At 39.9% G+C, this 22,767-nt stretch overlaps 1 protein-coding gene across 1 annotated transcript in view; it reads right to left on the reverse strand.

The window, feature by feature from the left end:
• The window catches only part of Col6a6 (collagen type VI alpha 6 chain), a 98,505-nt gene that overhangs the window by 66,688 nt on the left and 9,050 nt on the right, over window positions 1-22,767 (reverse strand). Inside the window, exons 7-17 of the mRNA XM_047563006.1 lie at window positions 20,573-21,148; window positions 18,224-18,793; window positions 10,382-10,725; window positions 10,215-10,293; window positions 7,436-7,590; window positions 5,031-5,123; window positions 3,212-3,265; window positions 1,718-1,789; window positions 1,605-1,631; window positions 1,233-1,277; window positions 1,088-1,141 (exon numbers count right to left, since the gene is read on the reverse strand). Coding sequence (XP_047418962.1) covers window positions 1,088-1,141; window positions 1,233-1,277; window positions 1,605-1,631; window positions 1,718-1,789; window positions 3,212-3,265; window positions 5,031-5,123; window positions 7,436-7,590; window positions 10,215-10,293; window positions 10,382-10,725; window positions 18,224-18,793; window positions 20,573-21,148 — 2,069 coding nt within the window. The remainder of the gene's footprint in view (window positions 1-1,087; window positions 1,142-1,232; window positions 1,278-1,604; window positions 1,632-1,717; window positions 1,790-3,211; window positions 3,266-5,030; window positions 5,124-7,435; window positions 7,591-10,214; window positions 10,294-10,381; window positions 10,726-18,223; window positions 18,794-20,572; window positions 21,149-22,767) is intronic.

Below are 22,767 nucleotides of genomic sequence, written 5' to 3' on the forward strand. Positions count from 1 at the left end.
ACACCCCCAAAAATAGTTTGGGGGCATTGTATAAATAACTTGGTAGTGAACTTGATTATTCACCACAGTGCTGAGCTCTGTGTTCCAGACTCTGTTGTTGTTTCTAATGTTCTATGAGCTAAGTATTATTCTCTCTCTCTCTTTCTCTCTCTCTCTGTTTGGATGGAGAATTTAACCCATGGGTACAGTCCATTCCCAGCCCTTTCTATTTTTTTATTTTAAAAAATAGACAGGGTCTCACTAAGCTGTAGAGGCTGTCCTTGAACTTTCGATCCCCCTGCCTCAGCCTCCTGAGTCCCTGGGATTAAAGATATGCACCATCACACCCAGTTTATTATCTTTTTTTTTTTTAATAAAACAACTGAGACTCAGAAAGGTCAAGTTATTTGCCCGAGGTGGTTGTATTAGCTAGAAAGTGAATTTCTGACTCAACTGTTCACACTCAAAGACAAAGCAGATGACGGAAGCATGGTTGGTGCTGATACTCTAGATGGGAATGAGTGGCAAGACCCCACGCGCTGCCTGGCCCAGGACCCTTGCCACCACCCTCATTCTGCTTGTATGTGGTGGCCGCCTCAGTGGCCTTAACACCTCACTCCTCCTCGGCTCTGTGTCTTTTCCCACGCAGCTCTGAAACGATTCCAGCTGTGGTGGGCAGGATTCCCTCCCCATGTTTGGCGGAAGGACTGGAGATGGTCAACAGAAAGAGGCTGGAGGGTTGCTGAGAAAGTTCCAAGCAAGGCCCTGAGAGGTCTGGGGTGTTTGCTTCTGCCCTGGCCATAAAAAACTCATGGCCAACATGGCTGGTGAGCTCCTGGTTCAAGAGCATGGGAAACTCATGGAACAAAGCCTCTGGACTGCCTGCAGTCCCAGGAGCCGAGGTCAGCCTCACCCACCCTAGCTCAGCTGAAGCCCCTAGACACGGAAGAAATAAGGTTTAATGTTGCGCGTGACTGGGTCTCATGTGTGATGGTCACAAATCAATTTGTGACGGCAGCTGACTGATACACCTGGAGTCGTCATTTTACTCCATTAATTACCTTTAACTTCAAGGACAGTTTTCAATTTTCCCTTATCGAATCCCTACCTGGGATCCCTCATCACCCTTTTCTCCTTTTCTTCCAGGAAGACCACTGTCACCCTAAAAAAACAGAGAAGGAAAATTCAAGTTCCCATTCTCTTAATGGGAAATCGCTCAGAAGAGTCCCAGTGGTGGAAGGAAAAAGTTCTACCTGTTCTCCATTTAACCCATCAATTCCGTTTTCCCCGTCTTCTCCCTGAAAAGACAGTTGTGATTAGAACACAGTGCATCACATCTGTGTGGAAAGAAGTCAGACAGTAAACAAAAGAGTCCAGTTTTGAACTTTGCATACAACCTATTTGTTAGATTGTGCCTGAGGAATATAAAATATTCCTTTAAGTAAGAGAGACTGTTGACAAATAGTATCCATAGCATACAGTAAAAGAAATAAACAAAATGAGATTGTTGACGCTAAAAAAGAAAGGTCAACAGAAACTTCAGTTGTATGATCTACTGGTCATCAATGATCTCAAAAAGAAAAATATTTCCAGATAACAGAAAAATGAATGGACCTCTGCCATACCTCCTGTCCATTTAGTCCTCTGCTTCCCTGAAAATAGAAAGGATGGCAAAAGTTAGTTTGCAGAAGAGAACCGAGTGTTGAGTAGACAGCGTGACACCTGATGCGACTCCTACCTTCGGACCTTTGGCGCCATAGCATCCCTTAGTACCTTGCTCCCCCACGGCTCCGGGGACTCCTCTCTCTCCCTGAAAAAGAGTTCGTATCCAGATGAACTTTTCCAACTGGAATCTGGGTTCTTTGTTGGACACTGAACACATTTTTTTGTTGTTGTTGCAAAATTATGCCTGTGACTGTTCATGGTTTACAATCTGAATTCGTGCTTATTAAAAACAAAGGATGGAAGTAAATCAGTTACTCTGATGACAGTCCTTTGCTTTTCTTTGGATTCCACCTTCATGCTGCTTGTGTTTGGCTTCTCACTCTGCAGCTGGTCACCAAATCATGTCTTTTCAGTCTTCTTCACCTATCTATTCACACTGTCCCAAGCCAAGATTATCAACTCTTTGCTTTGTGCACATGACTGTGAGACTTGCGCTTGTGACGCCTACCTTATCTTCATGGGTGACGTTGCTTGAGCCTGCTTTCTGAAATCATATTTGCCCTGTCATATGTGCTCCTGTGCTTAACTCTGCTCAATGACTGTCAACTGGAGACACAACCCAAAACTTGTGTAGGGTATTTGAGACTCAAATAACTTCACCCCCTCCTGCAGTGCCCTGGGTTCCAGCCATGTGGACCATGTGCCATTTTGCAAACTTGCAATTTTTTATGCTCTTGAACGTATTGTTCCCTCTGTAGAATGTTCTTCCCCACAAACTTTGCCTGGAGAAATTCCTACTCCTCCTTCCAACTTCTGCCCAAGTCTTACCACCTATTTGCAGTCTTTTCCTCTCAAGTTCCAACTCCCACCAAGGCTGCGCTGGAGGCTATTGGGTTCTTGTTCTCCCACCCTCCTTTGTACCTCTTGGTACCTCTAGTAGAGTCCTAGTGTGTAACAATGAAGCCATTGTCTCATTTGTCCTCCCAGGAGTCTGGAAGTTCCCTAATGTAGGAGCCATATTTTTTTCCTTTTATTTTCTTATTTCTAGGGCCCAGCACTGTGCCTGGCGTATGAGAGACTTAATATACATCAAATGAAAAAAAATGAATGAATGAGTGAGTCATTGATAAGCATCCATGTAGTGAATGGTGAGATGCTTAAATATATACTGTTGAATGAATGGATGTGTGGATGAATGGATAGAAGGAAGAAAGGAAGGAAGGAAGGAGGATAGATGCAAGAAAAAGTGAAGGCTTTGATTAACAATGTGGTAGGTTGGTTTACCTTGGCAAAATGAACCAGAAGGGGAAAAGAAGTACTGATTTGATTTGCCTGGTGAAGAAGATGACTTTTGCATAGAGTTCATTGTGCAATATTAATCCAACAGGAGGCAGTAGGTCAACAAACCTCTTGAAGTTAAGCACAATGAACATTAGGAAGGACCTGATTTTGCACATGAATCCTTAGAACCTGACCTTCCTTGTTTCCCTATGAACTGATACAAGAAATTTCATATTGTAGATATGTTTTTAGGAATAAATGAAGCTGAAAAAAAGCCTTGACTTACAGCAATGCCCTCCTCCCCCAGGTAGCCTTCACTGCCTTTAATACCCGAGGGTCCCTGGAAATAAGAAAAGGGAAAGAACGTTAGCATTCCATAGACCCAAATCCAGAGGTACCAAGCAAACTTCTTTAACTTTACAGTTTTACTTCAAGTGGAGTAGTAAGAGTTTGTAAAAATAAATCCACCCTCCCCAACCCAGGCTCCCACACACAAAAAGAGATATAACTGTGCAACAGATGAATGGATAAAGAAAACACGGTATATAGACACAGTGGAGTATTATCCACCCATAAAGAATGACTTTATGACATTTGCTGGTAGATGGATAGATCTAGAGACTATCATGCTAAGTGAAATAAGCCACTCCCAAAAAAACCAAAAGTCAAATGTTTTCTTTGGTATGTGGAAGCTAATTCACAATAGCAGGGTGGGGATAGATGTTCATTGGAGTAAACAAAGGAGGAATGAAGGGAAGGGAGAGGGGAGGGACAAGGAAAGACAGCGGAATGAATCTGACCTAATTTTCCTAGGCACATATATGAATATACAACAGTGATTCGCACCATCATGTACATTCACAAGAATCAACTAAAAACAAAACTGTGGGTAAATGGGCAGAGGGAAGGGAGCAGGGGTGGGGAGAGGGGGGCAGGAGAGGTACTGGGGACTGAATTAGAACAAGTTCTATTCTATGCTTCTATAATTATGTCAAAATGAAGTCTACTGTAATGCATAACTAAAAAGAACCAATAAAAACAAGAAAAAAGAAAATATTTTAAAAAGAGATGGAATTCCAAGACAAGTATCCTGTATTCAAGTGTGAGTTGTATTCATGTGTGCCTGCGACTCTCCAGGATTGTATATAGTGCCGATGTTTCCTTCCAGACATTCAAACACACAACTCTATTTGCCTTTGACAGACTACAAATATCCTCTTTTCATTAAAAAAAAGTAAAACTTTTTAAGAATTTATGCTACACATAGAAAAACAGACCACACACATTTTTTCCTACTCTTTCCGAGCCCTGTTTTTTGTTTGTCTTTTAATTCTACCATTCTCTTTATGTGAAGTTGAAGCATTCAGGAAATAATTAGTCCAAAAACTTTCTTCATAGACACAGCTCTGTAGAGTCAGGATTTCTAGTGCTGTCCATTAATTATTCAAAAATCAAACACATATGTAAACAAGCTGTATTGAAATCATTATTAAATATATCCCACAGTGTGTGTGTTTTACATATTTGAACATTTCTTAAAGTCCAGAATAATATTTTTACATAAGGGTACATAAACATTTTTTTTGGCTAGGAAATATGTGAATTAATGTTGTTGGTTACTTACAAAAAATTGACCTGTATTTGTGTATGTATCTGTGAAACATCAACATCTTAATATCCGCTATGGTACAGTGACCTGATCTAGCTTGATTTGCAGCAGACAATACAAAATATCTACTAAATTTGAAGACTCTGCCATCATTAAAAATGGAAGCTGAATTGAGCTACTCGTATTCAGGAAGTTTTCATTATTAAACATTAAGGGTTTAGTGTCTGCATCGTGTCATCTCTGCTTGAACACTGGGTAAGCAAGATCTTGACAGTCATTTCTCCTGAGACTTCTATAAGGACTTCAAAGATCCTAATTTAGCATGTCAAGGAAAATTGACAACTATCTATCTTGGCCATAAAAAGAGGAGTGTAATAAATGGTTACCACGGAGGTTCTCACTGGAAGTTAAATCACCCCTCACTGCCATCTAAACCCACGTCCACAAGACATACTACAATTCAAGTACAGGGAGCATGACGCTGACGTAAAATCACCTTCTTCCCTGGTGGACCAGGATCTCCCATTGTGCCATCCCCTCCGATGCACTTGCAGAACAAACAGCAGCAGGTCCTTTCAGCAACATTGACCTTGGGACACGTGAGAAATATGTTACACTTGGTGGCATTGCTTTCTAAATCTCTCTCTCTCTCTCTCTCACACACACATACACACACACACACATACACACACACAAGGCCTGGGGTTGTGGTTCAGTGGTAGAGTGCTTGCCTACCACACGAGGCACCACATAAAAAAAAAGAATAAAAAAAATTTTTTAAATAAAGTTATTACACACACACACACACGCACACACACACACACAATGAACTGACTAATGCTCAACAGTATGACCCAGATTTTGACTGTGGTTTCGGTAGCCTATTCACCATTAAAGTGACTGTGCTCTAGAAAGAACACCCAGGATTCTTTTGCCCCCATCTTTCCTGTTGTGATCTGCATTCTCCACCATCTGAGAAAACCCAAATCCATGCAAAAAATATTTTTGTTTTTTTGAAAATGGTAACAATCTAACCGTGGTCAACTCACTGCGTATTCACTTTTTAGAGTGGTTGCTTGTTCGCATCCCACCATACCATAGAATTGACCATTGTACTGTCGATATAATTCTGCCCCAAATGCTTTGTGCAATAAAATGATACGTGCTATTTTCTCCTTTCCCCGTTTCGTGAAATCTCTCTGCCAGAGGAATTTTAGATAGTACCTGCTGTAACACTGCTTGGCAGGGAGTCTGATGTAAACGCTTCCAGAACACTTTTGATAGGATTTCAAAAACACATGCCAAAATTTTGGAAGCACTTGCTGTAGAGGGTGTGGGCATGAGGAGAATACTCCTCTTTACATAGTGGCCAAAAAAATCACATTATATATTTAAAAATGTGAGTGAATTTCATCCTGGGCTTGGTCATTTCCTGAATAGCTAACATATTGTACTGCATTTTTACAATTAACCCACCAGATTTATTTTTAGGAAAATTCTGTTTGTAGCAAATGCTGTGCTTCACTTTAGAAATGTAAAATTCTCTTTGAATTGCAAAGTTTCTCATTAAATTTCTAGTGCCAATGAAAAACATAAATCTTTTGTTATAACCATTTAGGGATTTTTTTCTTTTTGATTGCTTTCTATTATATAATATTCCTATTATGACATTATAAAATTTCCTTGAAAATTTCAGAAAAAGCAATAAAACTTGAAATATGTAACACCAAACAATGACAACAAAATAAATTCTATGGTTTCATATTAGATATAATTTTGGGGGGGGGTCAGTCACATACCACATTATCAAATACAGTACTATGAAGATTAAAATTGATCTATTTCTGAAATTAAGTTTTTCTTATACAATGTCTCATTTATGTGATATCTAACAGGATTGTTTTGAAGAATAACTTCCTCCATGGATTACCAATACAGATCGCCAAGAGTACTAGAAAAAATACATATAAGATTGGAATTCCAATGAAACTTCCATAATTGTTTAGTAATTATTTTTATGTAATTACTACACTGAAAAAGCTGTGTTTAAACATCTATTTGTATGTAGATTCAATGGTGTTAAAAAAGCAGGAACTACCACTTCTTTGGGAAAGTGTTAAAACCTTACAAATTATTAACAAATAACAAATTATTAGCTGTACATTAAAGAAAAAGTAGTGTCACAAAGCTTGGTAACTTTCTACCACTCAAATTTGAAACTTTGTTTCTGAAAGAAATGACATTAAGATGCATCATATATACAGGCGTCAGAGTCTAAAAACAGAACATTCAGTGAGAACCTCAAGGCTGAAGACAAAACTGTGAAAATCTCTCCCTTGCTCATAAAATACATCATATGGGGTTCATTGTCTTTAGTTTCTCCTCCAGCATTAGAGCAGATTGCTTTCTCTGGTTGAGCTCCATATGGAATTTGCTCTCACTTACAGGCCGTGTTGCTGGTAAAAACATATCTTAAACATTAGAATCCGACACAGCAAGGTGAGCTGGATGCTTAGATCTGCAAGGAATGTGAAATTGACTGGCAGAGGCGACAGGGGGAAGAGCAGAATCATGTTTGCATCTCAGATTCTCTTTGCCACCCATGCTCCTGGACTGTAATTTGGGCAGGATGGCCAGTGCTATTTAAATATTCATTGCCTTCTTTTTTTTCTTTTTCTTCTTTTTTTTCCCTCAAGCATATCACTTAAACTTGCTTTGACCCATCTCTACTAAGCTATATTTCTTTCAAACACCCCTTACATAGACTGCTCACTAATACAGAAAAGCCTTTCTTCACTCCCCAAATGATCAGAATTAGTTCAAATTTATGCACATGAATATTAAACCTAGATACAAGATAATTGAAATATAAAATTTTCAAGTCTTTTCTGAATAACTTACCAGCTGCTTTGACAGTTGACTCCCAAGATCCCTCATGCCAATAGTGAACTGTGTCCTGTACTCAAATCCTTTCCCAAATTCAATGTAGAGGAGATCAGTCAGGTCACTGGAATAGGCAGCTCCATCCAGAGCCACAGTTACGAGTGCATTCAGGCCTATTCAACACAGGTGACAATTTCCCATGTGAGGGAGATGGATTAATCTTTTCACATATTTAAATTGCTATTCTCAATAACCAGTTGCAAAAAGAACACTCACGTTTATTGTCCATGTACCCCAACCACATAATGTAAAGCTAATAAGCAACACAACCACAATAAACGAATTAAATCAGAGAAAATGGAAATAATAATAGAACTTTCAATACCTTTACAATTTGAAGTGAGACAATGAGTTAAAATAAATAAATAAATAAAAGCGTGCTCTCCAGGCACAGGGGTGCACACCTGTAATCTCAGCAGCTTGGGAGGCTGAGACATGAGGATCGTGAATTTAAAGCCAGCCTCAGCAACTGCAAGGCACTTACCAGTTCAGTGAGACCCTGTCTCTAAATAAAATACAAAATAGAGCTGGGGATGTGGCTCAGTGGTTGAGTGCCCCTTAGTTGAATCCCTAGTACCAAAAAAACAAAAAACAAAACACAAAAAAAGGGCATGCTAACGTACAGAGGAAAGTGTAAAAGTTGTACATTTTTGCCACTAAAGGGGGATTCTGAAACCATAATATTTGCATCACCCAGGAGCTTATCAGAAATACAGAATTTCTTGTACCAGGAAAGGTAAAAAAGAATCAAGGAATTGTTAACTTGCAGGAAATATGCATATAATTATTATTTATAACTGCTTTTCTTGCTCCCTTCAGACTCATCCAATAAACAAGTCATGGGATCTTAAGTACATTGTCTTCAATTCCTAAGAATGAATGAAGAAAGAAGAGATTTCAAAAATTTGGAGAATAAAGAACCACTGAGTAGATTCTAGGGTATTCAATTTAAAGCAATTAACAAACTGATTCAAACTTCAGCCCACAAAGATAAGTTATGAAACTATCCACCATCGAGGAAACTTTTTTCTTGTCTCCTCTGGTTACATGGAGATCGTGCAGTTTACATGTGTATATATGTGACCTCATATTAAGGTGACTCTTCTAGATCAATAGATCAGAGGATCCATCAACTAAAGTCATGTATGTTTACAAACTGGGAGCAGGGGTGCTTCTTTTCCATATTGAGAGCCATTTGACACCTTTTAGGGACATTATGACCTTCATTCCTTGATCTCTTTTTCAAAGATGTTAAATTTCTGAGAATATTATTTTAAAAAAATCTAACTTCTGAATTTAACACTGATTTACTACTTTTTCAGTGGGAGTTGGAAGAAAGGATTGGTCTTAGAATTCTAGATTTTCCAAAGCATCCCCTAGAAGAAACTTCAATGCTGTAAGAGATACATCTTTTCACCACAAAAGGAAAACTGAAATGATGGAAAAGAATCATGGCATCTACAAAACTGCCCACCCAAACTAAGTGCTCTTGTTCTCAATCTTAATTAAAATCTCAATTACTTCTCATGATCAGAGACCCAGACTTGATAGAACAGAGTACAGCTGTAATAAATAAAGGGTAAAATAAAAGTTCTCTGTAAGTTCAGAGAACTTTGCAATTTATTGAAGATTGAGGAGAGAGAACCAAAGAGAAAAGATGAAGTCCAGTCAGCCTCCACTAGCTAACCTGGGGGTCGGGTATCTTGGGTCAGTTTCCCTGGAAGCGGAGCCTGAGGTGAGGATTGAATGCATACAATCTGTTGAGGAAGAACTCTAAGAAAAGGGGAGAGGGAAAGAAGGTAAGCAAGCTAGTATTTCAGGTTGAGTCTAAGATGAGTCTGATCCTAGGGCGCTCTGGAGCATAATTTGCACATAGCACTGGTGTCACTTGGAGGCAAAAGTCCAAATATTTGTACTGTATCTGCTGCCCAGGGATGGGGTGAGGAGCAACCTCCCAAGTGAGATGGTGCCCTCTGGCCAAGTCTAATTCTTCAGGGACTGAGTAAGTTGTGAGTTTTTAGTAGCCAATACTCAACAGCGGTTGGCAGATGGGTGGTCCTGCCAATGAAAGGGACCAGGGTGGGATAGCAATAACACCAACTTACAGGGGAGTGTATCCATTCTTAGTCAAACCAGAACACCTGGATCCTTTTGCCTCCACTGATCCATATTTTAATCAGAAAAGACAATAAGTGAGACTGGCCATTGGGTCTGAAAGCCAAAAAAGCATGGTGTCAGAGCTTCAAAACCTCATCAACACCATGGTTGGGCCATCTGTGGTCTGAAGGAGAGAACTGATTATAAAGCCCCAAAACATGAGTAAACATGTCCAGCAACGCTTGCAATTTCTAGAATAAAATAATCTAATTCTCACATTCCTTGGTCAAGGAGAAATAACCTGTTTGCTTCCATTGACACTAAAGATGTAGAAATATTAGGTAATGCAGGGAAAGGGGAAAAGGAACCTTCTCCAGGAAAGGTCGGAAAAAGCAAACACAGTGATCCAAGACAAGGAACTGGACTTGGTATTCAGAGCTGTTTCCGACACCCAGAGCAGGAGGAAAACAGATGTCACAATGTTCTAAAGGACCATGTGTTCTGTTGCATGCATACAAAATAGAAAGATTGTCAAATTCAGTGCTACTCGAGTGCCTGGAAACTTAAGAGCAAGCGTCAGGCTCTGAGATTGTAAAGTTAATAAGTGCCACTTTCCCCACTCCTCCTCCATGTCCAGTACCTTCTTTTCTAAGTTCATCTGATTTTTGTTCAAGTTTTTCAATATCGTCATCCAATCCATCTGAAAATAAAAGGGCCACCTGGAATGTGTTCAAAAGAAAAGAAAGATGAGTCAAAGAAGTTCATTGGGATTGCACAGCAACAAATAAAATCAAGCCATATTATTACCTTTCCTCGAGTCGCTGACTTATTCTGGAATGCGTCCCACAGGGAACTCAAGAGGTTTGCATTGAGAAGAGAAGGGCCTTTAACTGTCACACCCTTCAAGCTGTTCAGGATGTTTTCACTGTAGATCTCAAACTTGGGAGAATATTTTTCCATGGCATTGGTCACTTGGAAAGCCACACTGACCTGAGTCTCTGTGCCCACTTCACAGCTTACCCCGTTGAGCGAGCTGATGGCACGTAAGAGGTCTTGAAGATAGGTTTCCATCCAAGGCTGACCTTCCAGCAAAGTCTGCCCTTTCTGCTGAGTTGAGATATCAAATCCAACCACAATATCCACAAAACAATCTAGGATTCAAGGGAAAAGCATGTCTTACTAAGTCAGCAAACACCTTCACTTGATGTGATGTCTGATTCTAGGCTCCTGGAATTTTTATTTCTATTCCAGTTATAAAATTAGAAAACAAAAAAGGGGAAGGGGAATGGAGACGGCTCAGAATCATTCTTTTACAACCTGTAAAAGTACAAATGTATTATTATTTTTCAGCTGATATGTGACCTAGATGGTTCTATAGCAACCAAATTTCTGAAAGATTATATTGTGGTCATTGAAATAATTCCACTTAAGTATTTCTAAACTATGTTTCAGAAATGTTAATGATCTAAAATAAGAAACTCATCATGCTACTTATCAACTGAGGTCTTTTAACAGATATTGAATTCTAATAAATATAAGGTAAATGTAAAAACATTTTGAATAGAGAAAGTAATTAAGAACAAAATAAATCACAAAGAATTGGTTTTGATGATTTATTTTCCCAAAAAGGATCTCTAATTCCTCTTTTTGACCTTTAATATCCACTCATAAAAGAATAAATAAAAATTTTAAAATCCTTGAGATTTTTCTTGGTTTAAGTCCTAAGAGTGGAAAAAGCAGCAGTCCAATCATCCAGACGTGACCATGTCAAAGGTGGCCTTGCTTCAATAGCTCAGCCCTTCAGGAAGACAAGGGTACTTCCATTTTGGGGTCTATAGGTACTCAGAGAAGTGTTTCATTTAAAGAGCTTTGCTCTTATCCTTATTAACACCATTGGAGAAATCAGAATGGGTCTGACATTTTAAGCTGAGCTACCTAAAGGTAGGTAATTAAAAGATAAACTCATACAACATACTCTTTTTCTTCAAGAGTTTCAAGTTGGCTAAACGTTCTAACCTTTTTCAGCAAACAACATGTACGATTTGCTTGAAACAATAAAGGGGAGAGAGTGATTTTTTATTTGCTTTGCCTAGATCAGCAATTTTTTGGGTATTTTTTGTATGGACATATGCCTGCCTGCATTTCTTCCCAGATATCCTGGCTAGTTGGTCTTTGAAACCAAAATGTCAACTTCAGTTCTTAAAATAAGGGCCATATCTTGATTCATTTTTTTTAAATGAGCAAGGAAAATAAATGAGGGAAAGTAAAAGCCTTATTTGATTATCAATTTTCACCATGAGATTTAAGGTAAGTCAATATGTTATCAAAAAGTCTAGAAGTCTGGCCTTTGTACTTGCTATGTTATACTTTATTAGAAATTCTCATCTTGTATACTCAGAAAGCAAGACAAAAAATAAAAGAAACCAGTTAGGAGGAAACATCAGAGCACATCCTTTCCAATATTCCTTTTAAATTTATATCTTCTCCTATCTTGAGATTGAAAGTTTTATTCCTGAATTGTTTATTCTCTGGAAAGAAAACCAGTCAGTAAGATAAATGGTCCCATGAAATGTGAACAAAGGAATAGAAATTTAGCAAACAACGTGTGTGAGCAGCCAGGTGTCTAAGGACAATTAGAGATGAGGCCTTGCTGATCGAGGGCAATGGCCCTGGAAATGCTAAAGAGGGAACTGCCCTAAGTCAGGAGCCCTTGGAAGTTTTGAGGACTGGAGTCCTCCATGGAAGAGCTGTACCTTGGAATGAATCTGGCAACCGTGATTCAAATGAACTGGATGCAGGGATAGTTTGGGATGTGAGCTAGGGAGAAGGCTAAAACTGATTGACAAGGAAAACAGAAATGGGAATAGAGAAGAGCAATAAAAGAAAATTAAGATGAAAAAAAAAATAGAAGTAAAAGTGCATTCTGAGCCTTTGCCTAGTCCCCCAGTGTGGCAGCCCAGGGGCAGGTCTGGGGAAGACAGGAGGTTTCATCTTGGACATGGGCTGGCCAAGACTCTGTTACTGCTAAACGACTTTGGGCAGATCTCTTGTCCTCTTTAGGCATTACTTTTCTTGATATAAAAACAAAAGGATTATGTATCTCGAAATAAAAACAGAGAAGAACAAAAAAGAGTAGATTGGACTAGACACTCTTATGTATTCCAGCCAGGCCCAAAGCTGATTCTACTTATTCTACTCTTTTTTTTTAAAAAAAAGTTCTTAGTTAGAGTTGAGGACGGCAGATTCTTAGTCTTAAGAAACACTGTTCAGAAGCTATGGTATATTCAGAAGATTTGAAGACAGAATCTCGAGAACATTTTGTGCAGAACATGGGCCTATTGGTAGTTATCAGCTGGGTAGAAGAGAGATTTTCAGGGGTCTTTGAAATGAGGTGTTTCTTTGAAGAAAGAGGAGAAAGAATGATCAGGGAAATACAGTTAGGTGCTATAACAGTCCCAGTTTATGCAACTCCACATCTGCTTTCTCTCTCTGCACAGAACTACAACTTCTCTCCATTGGAAAACTGTGGGAAGCCATCCTTATTTAGCAGAATCAGACTAGGTTGAGCCATGGGACACAGAGGCCTGACTTCTAGGAACTGCTGGGAAGCATGTGGCGCTATGTGGGAGTGGTTCCCTGTCTCCTTCTGGAATTTTCCCCCTAAGAGAATGGCTCCCCTAACTCCACCTTATCCTGTCCATCACAAAAGAAGCTCCTCCTGGTCTTGGCCCCCTTTACCTGTATATCATAAATAAAAGACAGTTGGGCGACTCCATGTTGTAAGAGGCCAGAGCTGGTATGGCCAGACCCCTCACGTCCCCTCTCATTTAAAAAGAGTATTGGTTTTTGTGTGTTTATTGAGTAGATAAGTTTTGGGGTAATTGAGTGATACACAGCCAACAAACTCCTCCGGCAGTTAACTCTTTTCTCATCCGTTTGGGACATGGCAGAGAAGACCCCCACAGAGAACCACAACTTCCATCATCCTTTGGTCTCCTAAGACACAGGATGAGGGGCAGGTTTTGAGGGGGTCTCCATTATGTTCATTGCAAGAGAGCTGCTTTGGTTCTGGTGCCCGTGTGCATGTAATTCGTGTGAACTCCGAGGCTTTGGCTCCTTTCCCACATGTATATGATGGATTCTGGCACTGGTTTCCCCAGCAGTTTCCCCAAGGAGCTGAATAACACAACCTGCTAGTGTGGGAGGGCCAACTCTCCATGGGGTAAATGCTAACCTATGAGAGAAGTAGATGGAAAGATGTGTCTTCTCCTGTACTCCCCGTGCTGGTCTGATCTGTGCAGTGGTTCCGTAGGGCCTCTGGTCATGCTCTGCATGACCAAGGCGCCAGTTGTGCTTTCTTAAGAAGCCATGGGTAGCTTGGCAACATACCACCTTGAACTCACTTTCCCTTCTTTCCTGCATCATTTCTCTGCTAGGCAGTCTTGCTTTACTTTATTGTGTGTCCAATAAAGTATTAGCACATAAACTTTGCTTTGAGTTCTGTTTCTAGAGCATCCAGCAAAGGCAGGAACATAAAGAGCTCCTTGTCAAGAAAAATTGGAAACAATTTTCTATTTTCCCCTTGTATTTCTCAAGCTCTTTGAATCAAGTAAATCCTCAAGTTGTTTCTTACCTCATTCAATTTAAACTGGCCTTTTGCTTAATCTCCTTTTTGATCCATCTATCCATGATTACAGGTGCAAAAGATGAGAAGTACTCCTAACTCCTTTGCAACCTACTCATGGCTTCAGGCCAAAAAGACTGGACGTTCCAATCCTGAAAACTGCCCAAGTTTCCTCTAGGTGGACAGATTAGCTACCCTCAGAGAAAAATTAGGGGAGTAAGCTTGAGTGAAGTAATCAGACTTTGGAGCTTAGCTACTTAGGATAATTTGGCATATTAAATTTGAATATAGCTCTGAAATTTTAAAATATTGTAATTTTTAGGCTGGGGTTATAGCTCAGGGTAGAGCCCTTGCCTGGCATGTGTAAGGCTCTATGTTTGATCCCCAATAATGCAAAAGAAAAATTATCATAAATAAAATAATAGAAAAATAAAAATCATCTTTACACTGTCTAAACTGAGGGCCTTAAGAAAATACAATAAAATATTTAAGTTCCTAAGCTAAAGAACCCTTGGTAAATTGTTCTCCTACAAACTAACCCCATTACTCCAGTTTTTACTTTTGTAAGATCGACAGGTTATGACAGTGGCTAACACTTATTACACTTATTGAACATTTACCAAGCACTTCCCGTTTTTGGTCTTGCTTGTCCTTATAAAACAGGGAACAAATAAAATCTCTCATAATATTCATTTTACAGAAGAAGAAGCTGTGACTTAGGTTTGCCCAAGGTCTCACAGTTATGACTGGATCTCATGCTTGGGATTCAGATCCAGGCTTGTCGGGAGTCCATATGCTGAGCCACCCTATTTTATCACTTCCTGGGTGGCCAGTGATGACAGGTCATGCAGGTTTCTAGTCCTGCTGCTAGATTGTGCTGCTGGAAGTGACAGAAAATGGTTTCTTTCAGGAGCAGCAGCTCATAGGAACAATTTCAATGATATCAATTCACGATGTCTTCATAAACTCCAGCTATGAAATTGGTGAAGCACAACACTTTGACACTAGTCCTTTAGACTGTCAGCCTTAGATAGCCTACACAATAACTATGTCAAGAAAACAGATAAATTTAACAAAAGGAGAAAAAAAAACGGGGTGGAGGGGGTTGGGATCAGACAGACCTAGGTTTTGAAACCTAGGTTTCAAAATGTGCTTTACCTATGATCTGAACCAGACTACCAACATTTCTTTTTCAGTTTCCACATTTATTTATTTATTTTTGTTTTTATTTTTGGTGGTGCTTGGAATTGAACCTAGGGCCTCAGGCATACTAGGCAAGTGCTCTACCTCTGAGCTATATCCCCAGTCCCAGTTTCCATCTCATATAGGGTGTTAAGAGAGTAAATGAGATAATACATTTGAAGTTCTTAGAGCTCCAGCCTTGACCCTTCAGAGATGCTCAAAAAAAAGTACTGATTCTCAGTAACTTCCTGAATATTTCCATGCAGTTGACTTTACTTTCACATTTTGCCATCATAGTCTACAATTAAAGAAAATCTTGGAGATGAGTCAGCTTTACAAATAAGAAAAACGAAGACTTAGAAAGGCAAGTGACTTCTCCAAAATTAGGCATATTTTGTTAAGAAGCAGAGCAAATGGGACCAGGAGTGTAGCTCCATGGTGGAGTGTTTGCCGAGCACGTAGAAGCCCTGGGTTCAATCTCCGTCACCAAAAGACAAGTGAAATAAGAAGTAGAGTGACTGTCCAGGCTCTAAGCTCAGTTTGTTTGAATCACACCAAGCTACTGTCTGACTTCCTAGATTTCCTAGATTTATTATATTGTATTAAAGAATTGGCATCCCTTAATATATTCTCACAGGCCTTTGAAGGTTTATCAGTGCTCATTCCAGCCACATCAGTCCTCAGCTCATAGCTTGGATACAAATCCCTCACATTCTTGCTTGCTGGAGTAATGACTTCAAGTTCATCTTAATTTAGAGTACTTTTCTTATTTAAAAAAATATAATTTTTTTTGCACTCATGGCTATTTCCTTTAAAGATAACTCACTCACTACTTGGAGTTTATATTTTTGTATTTTATGCTCCACATTTTTTTTATGCACTCAAGTAGAAACTAGATTGTTTTAAGATAATTTTCTGCCTAATAACTAGAAATGGGTATTTCATGTGAAACAGGAAATTGATGTAGAAGGTTTGGCTGAGGGAATCAGATACATTCCAAAGTATGAGTAGATAATAAAGCAGGAAGTTCAAAGACAGTCCCTAATCAATGTCAGGGCTCTAAACCGTAAACCTCCAAGTTGGGTCTTATAAAAGATGTGAGATTGGAGCTGAGAAGAGTAGTTATGGAAAGCACTGTTGACATGCCGTGAGCTCTCCCACCACACACACACACACACACACACACACACACACACACACGGGAGAGAATTTCCTCTAAGTCGAGAGAGGAGCTTTCAGAGATAACTTAAGCCTGGAAACTCTAAGGAGTGAGACACAGGATCGTAATTTCCAGTGTTTACTAGGGCAAATGATATGCTACTGTCCCTGGTGGAACTGATATGGCTGAGTATAAGAAAGAGGTATTGAGGCCCCTGTCATCTCCCGTCCAAGAAGCCTACCTGAGGGGCAGAGAGACCTCAACAGAATAAAGCCAGAATCATCACCCAGAGACTGAGGAAGGGATAAGAGACCATCTAGAGTTCAGACATATTTGGACTCCTCAAAGGAGCTATAGTGGAGAGATACCCAAGAAATGGATTTTGGTGGGGGATGGGATGAGGAGGAGCAGGATAGAGGATTTTTGAAGGACCCAGGTTTGGATCAGCTATTGTCAAAGAAAACCAATTCCTGACAAGTACTGTCAAGTAAAAACTTCTATCTACCTCCACGCCCTTCCCCACCCCATTCTGGAATGGCTAGAAATCAGTTTTAGCAAGATGGGGGCAGGGTCTAGGAGAAAGGACAGCAGTAAAAGATGGGGAACAATAAGCAAAGTGTCAATCATGTATGACATCTTCTCATGGCAGGTGAGCAGCCTATGGCAAGCTGGAAAAATGGAATAACCTTGGATAAAGTTTAAAGTTTTAATAGTTACATAGAGATAGACATATTAATCACCAAAAGGAGGTTCATTTATTTCTTGGAAGTGATTAGGGGCAAGGGAAGAGCTAGCCCCCATGAATAAATTTAATGGGTCAGTGGTAGACAAAAATGAAGTGACTTTATAATTACATCCCAGGTGTCATGCTTATTCAAAGTAAAGTTTAAATATGCGATTTCTCATTTAATCCTCACAATGATCTTTAAAACCAGGTGCTGCTATCATTCACATTCCGTGGATGAGACAATTAAACTTAGAGAAGTTAAGCAACCTGACCAGGATAAATTGGCTAGAGCAGGGACTTGTACTCCAGCTATCTGTCTCCAGAGGTCTCTTGATGACCTGTGGCTCTCCTTTCCTTGGTGGAAATCTGGAGTTAATGTTTACCATGCGTACTTAGAATGGTAGCCAACCTGGAGAGTACCTTTATACTAATAAAAAAAAATTACTCTCCTTCAAGACACTTTACTTCTTATTGGGACAATGTCAATATACGCTAATTTGTTAGGATATTTATTAGTTTCTGTGGTATAAATTCATAATAAAAATGTAAATTTCCATATCGGTACCCATGGCACTTGGAGGCCTTGTCTGCTCAACTGCCAGATACCCAATATCACAAGTTCTTATTCATTTGAAACATGTCCTTCAACCTCTGAAACCAGCCAGATGGTAAACAACCACCCTGTCCTCACAAACTCTGAAGCTGAGGCCCTTCTTTCTCAGAGGGAGCCTGCTTTCCCAGGACGGAGGGTGAAAAAAGAGATATAGAATCTAAATATGCTGTTTCTCAATCCATGAGTCACAAAAAATACTTGATGACTGTGAAAAACATAAATGTGAGAACCAGAGGCACAAATCTAAATTCTCCCGGCAGCCCCAGGGGATACAAATAGAGCCTGAGGAAAACGTCAGTAAGGCAGTGGAGGGAATGAAAATGAAGAACTTATTAAATACTTACTGCTCTCACCCCCCGAGGTGCAGATGTTTCGAACAATCCTTTTTTTGACTTTTCTGAGTTCGTCAAAGTTATGAACCGTCAACTTTTTTTTTGCAGTCCCTGTGATCTGAACGAGCTGCTGATCATCCACATCTCCAATGCCCACCGAGTAGATGTCAACACCCTTGCGTCTCAGCTCTTCAGCAGCCTGAGCCACTTCATCTTGGGACTGGCCATCTGTGAGGACCAGCAACACCTGCGGGGTCCCTGCATTTATCCTGCTACCCATGTCTGGCCGGAAGTAATGCCCTACCTCCCTGAGTGCAGCACCAATGTGCGTGTATCCAAAGATCTGCTGAATGTTTTCAATCTGAAAGGATATCTCCTTTTCACCCGTGAATGTTCCCAGTGGAAACTCTGGCTGGTAGGTATGGCTAAACTGGGCTGCTCCTATGCGCACTCTGTTGAGGCTAACATCAAAGTCTTGAACAACAGATGCTAAAAATTCCTTCATCTTCTTGAAGTCACTTGGGTGAATGCTGTTTGAACCATCCATGAGAAAAACAAGATCTACTTTTTCAATTTCGCAATCTACAAAGGAGAGGAAAGGGAATAGCAATGACAAAAACCAGAGTATTATTCTTTCTTTAATCCACCAAGAGTAAATTAAATGTTTGCAGCTACATAGAGACAATGTTTCTGAAAGTGGTTTCTTATCTTAATGCTACTCTCTGGTCATATTGGTTGGAGGGAAGTAAAAACAAATGATCAATTCATACAGGCAGCATGAGGTATGAACCACTCACACATCTCTTGATATTTCTCTTGGCTTGTCCATTTGGTCTGACGCTATTTTCTTTTCTGAGATGCCAGAGAACTGGGAACAATGCTATAGAAAACTTTTTCTCATGTGCCATCTAGTCTTAACCCTTCCAGAAAGCCCAGGGACAGTAGTAGCACAACAAGAAAAAAAACAAAATAACACATATCCATTGAGGAATTCAAACAGAAACAGATGGTTTATGTTATTGACTTGGCCTCTCTGGCCAGATGAGCCAATAAATATTTTTCTGGTTTATTAGTCAAATCAGTGGGAGGGCTTTAAGCATGCCTTCTGGTGTATATCTAGTTGATTTTCTTCTTCTTTCAGACCTCTTACTGATGTATGTAGTCAAAAATACCTACCTGAGGGAAAAAATACTTTTGAGCAAACAATTTAATATGTGAGAGCTACTTCTCTGGTATTAATACAAAACAAAAAAGATAAGAGAGGCCAATGAATGAGTTATGCTTGGCACACACTCCTGTGTGATCCTTGGCTTTCTGGTAAGCATTATCATTTCCCAGAATTCCTCAGTGATCCCACCACTGACCCAGCTTAATTACTTCTCCTTGTCACCTCAGAGAAGATTAAAGGTGTCTGAGATTCCTACAGTCCAGATAAGGAAGACATCAAAACAAATACGGTAGGGACTTCAATAATTGGCTAGCTCATTAAATTCCTTTGTTTCAGATTCAAATACAGGAAAGCAAATACTGTTTTTCTGCTCAAAGTCAAACTTTTAATACAAAAATGCAGTGCCAACTTTGACCATGGACTTGAGAAAGACAAATCAAATTTTAGGCATTAGCCACAAGGAGATTTGTCCTTGTTTTCTGTAAGAGATTTATCCCAGTGAAGATCCAGAAAGATTCTGTTAGTTTCATCAAAGAAAAAGATGGTAACTGCATTCTATGGACGCAAGGCATATGAAAACCAGAAAAGTTAAATGATTTTGAAAAAGAACTACACCAAAATATTGGAATTGTGCATTAACAGCAATCCATCTAATAAAAAGAGTGTTTTTTTAGTAAAATACATCTTGGAAAAAATGCTGAAGCATTTTAGTAACACATAATCTCCCTCTAAACCAAAAAGTATAAGATGACATTATAATGAGCTTGTGCCATATTAGAAATAAGTGAATAAAATGGGGATTCCTAAATGCAGAGGAAAGAAGATTTCATGCTGATTCTTAGAGATAGCATTTGATTTCTTATGTAAACCAGGGAGAAAAACTAGTGGGTAAAGCAAATTTGTGCTCTAATAAATAAAACTTGTTCCAAACTGGCGAATTCCCCATCATTAGAATAGTTTAGGAAAAGTGATTAGGAAGTTGGAGAAGGTACTTCTTTTGAGAGAGGAGGTTGAATGAAGTGAGGATGAGGCCTTCCCACATTCTGGGATCTCACACCTGGGGAGTCTGCTAAAACAACTTTGGCTCCTTCTCTCTTCTTTGGAAAACTTCTCCCTTAGGGACTATCGCTTTGGCATCTCCCTTATTTGGCTCTATGCTCATAATAAGGAAAAACTTGATTGACAAGGCTTACCTACTTTTGAAGAGTTACAGACACTGGCTGACACATCTGAAAAGATCCCCTTCAGGCCTCCAAAAGTCTCCACAAAGTAGTACTTATCTCTGGATCCTGCCATGGCTAACAGCTCCACAGGATTGGCGCCAGCAATCCCCACAGCCAGGACGAGAATGCCTTTGTCCCTCAGAGACTTCGCGGTAGCATTGAGCTTTTCAGCGTCGTGAGATTCCCCATCGGTGATCACGATGAGGACTTGGGGGACCCCCTTGTGCAGGCGGCTGCCCCTAGCTTCCATGAACATGTGGTCTGAGAAAGCTAGTGCCTCAGCTGTGTAAGTGTTGCCCCCCAGGGGCTGGTCATTCTGGAGCACTGAAATCACCTCCAATTTTGTGCTAAGATCACCCAGATAAAACAGCACCTCTGGGTCATCAGCGTACTTCAGAGCTCCAAACCGGACCTGATTCTTTCCAACATCAGCTTTTTTCACTAAGCCAATCATGAAGTCCTTCATGATGTTATATTCATCCTGATCAATGCTGCCAGAGCTATCGATCACAAACACAACATCCAAAATTTCAATCCGCTTGCATTCTAGAAGAGGAAGGGAAAGAAATGTCAAGGTGGGGTTAGCCCTGGGGAGCCCTCAAGCTATTGTTTTTAATTGCTGCTGTTTTCTCTCCATGGACCATGCTATACATCAGAATGTCAATCCCCTTGTTAACATTTGTATATCATTATTTTATTTATTTATTTTTGGTGCTGAAGATCGAACCCAGGGCCTCGTGCATGCTGGGCAAGCACTCTACCACTGAGCCGCAACTCCAGTCCAATTCCCTGGATAACAGAGACACATATACTTTTGCTCTGCCAATACAGAGTGATGATCAGGTAAGCTTTTAGGACAAGGCAGGTATGAAGTGAAACCAGCCAAAGGTTTGGGAGGGTTGGAAAGACAAATACAGAATCTCCAGGAATAAAATTTCAAAAAACTTTGGACTAAAAAATATATCAAAGTTCCATGTAAATTTTCCTGTAAAAATGGTTCCTTCCACATGTGTTTTCATTTATACAAGTTTGTCTTCTTTCTTTAAAGTCATAGGGATCTTGAGATTTTATTCCTAAGATAAACCTTTAGGGAAATGACCAAATAAAAAGTAATTTGGCAACACTCTATACTGTTTTCATGGTTATGATGACTGACTTTCAAGGTTACATTATCCCCCCTTTTGACCTTCTTGAACTATCTATTTTCATATTAGGCTTCAATATTAAAATAAAGCTCATTTCTCACTTGGCCCAGTTTAATTGTCCTAGCGTGACACTCTGAACTTCTTAAACCTGAGGTCAATGCCATGGAAAATTAGAACAGGAAAGACCCCAATTAATAACTCATGAGAAGCATGTTCCATCTAAAGGAGCAAATCAGTTCTGAGTTCTAAAGGCCAACTCATCCATTCTGGTGAGGGTTTATTTTATTTTATAAAAGGGTCAGCCCTTTTGTCCTTATGTAGTACATTGTCTCTGCAGGCCTTAGAAAGGTAGGATCCAAACGTTAACTCATTCCTTCTTGAGAAATGGGACTGTGCGGAAGTACTCCCCTCCCCCTCCCCCTCCCCCTCCCCTCTCCCTCTCCCTTCTCCTCCCCCTCAGAGGCTTTCGGCATCTCCTCCTCTGTAAACCAGTCCTTGGCCCCTTGGCCGTATGCAGGACTTTTAAAAACCCCAGAACCAATGTACCTAACCGCTAATTGGAGGCCTTGTGTACAGAGTCATAAACCAAATTCCAGGAAAGGCTGACTCCACTTAAGAAGGAAGTAGGTCCTATGGCCTTAGGCTGACTGCAAATCATATTTGAATTACTTGGGACTGGAGGGGGACAGGGTTGGAACCCTTCAAAGAGTTCATATTTGTTCTGGGTGGAATTATCAGGGACTGAAAACAAGGTGTACTTCCCTTTCTACAAAACACAGGCCACAATCATCAAACTTTGTAGTAGGAGTTGAACAGAACCCTTATTTGTCTGTTCCTCTCCTCCCCTAAAATTCCATTAAGTTCCATTGCCTACACAGACTTTTCGATATGCTTGCCGTTAAGCCCTAGGGGGGTCATAGGATAAATCAGTCCCTTATATTCGTTGAACTGTTTTTTTTTTTTTTTTTTTATTCTGGAGCATGAACTCAGAGCCTCACTCACATCACAGGTAAGGGCTGT

The sequence above is a fragment of the Sciurus carolinensis genome, chromosome 9, assembly GCF_902686445.1.
Source record: "Sciurus carolinensis chromosome 9, mSciCar1.2, whole genome shotgun sequence".
Classification (NCBI taxonomy): Eukaryota; Metazoa; Chordata; class Mammalia; order Rodentia; family Sciuridae; genus Sciurus; species Sciurus carolinensis.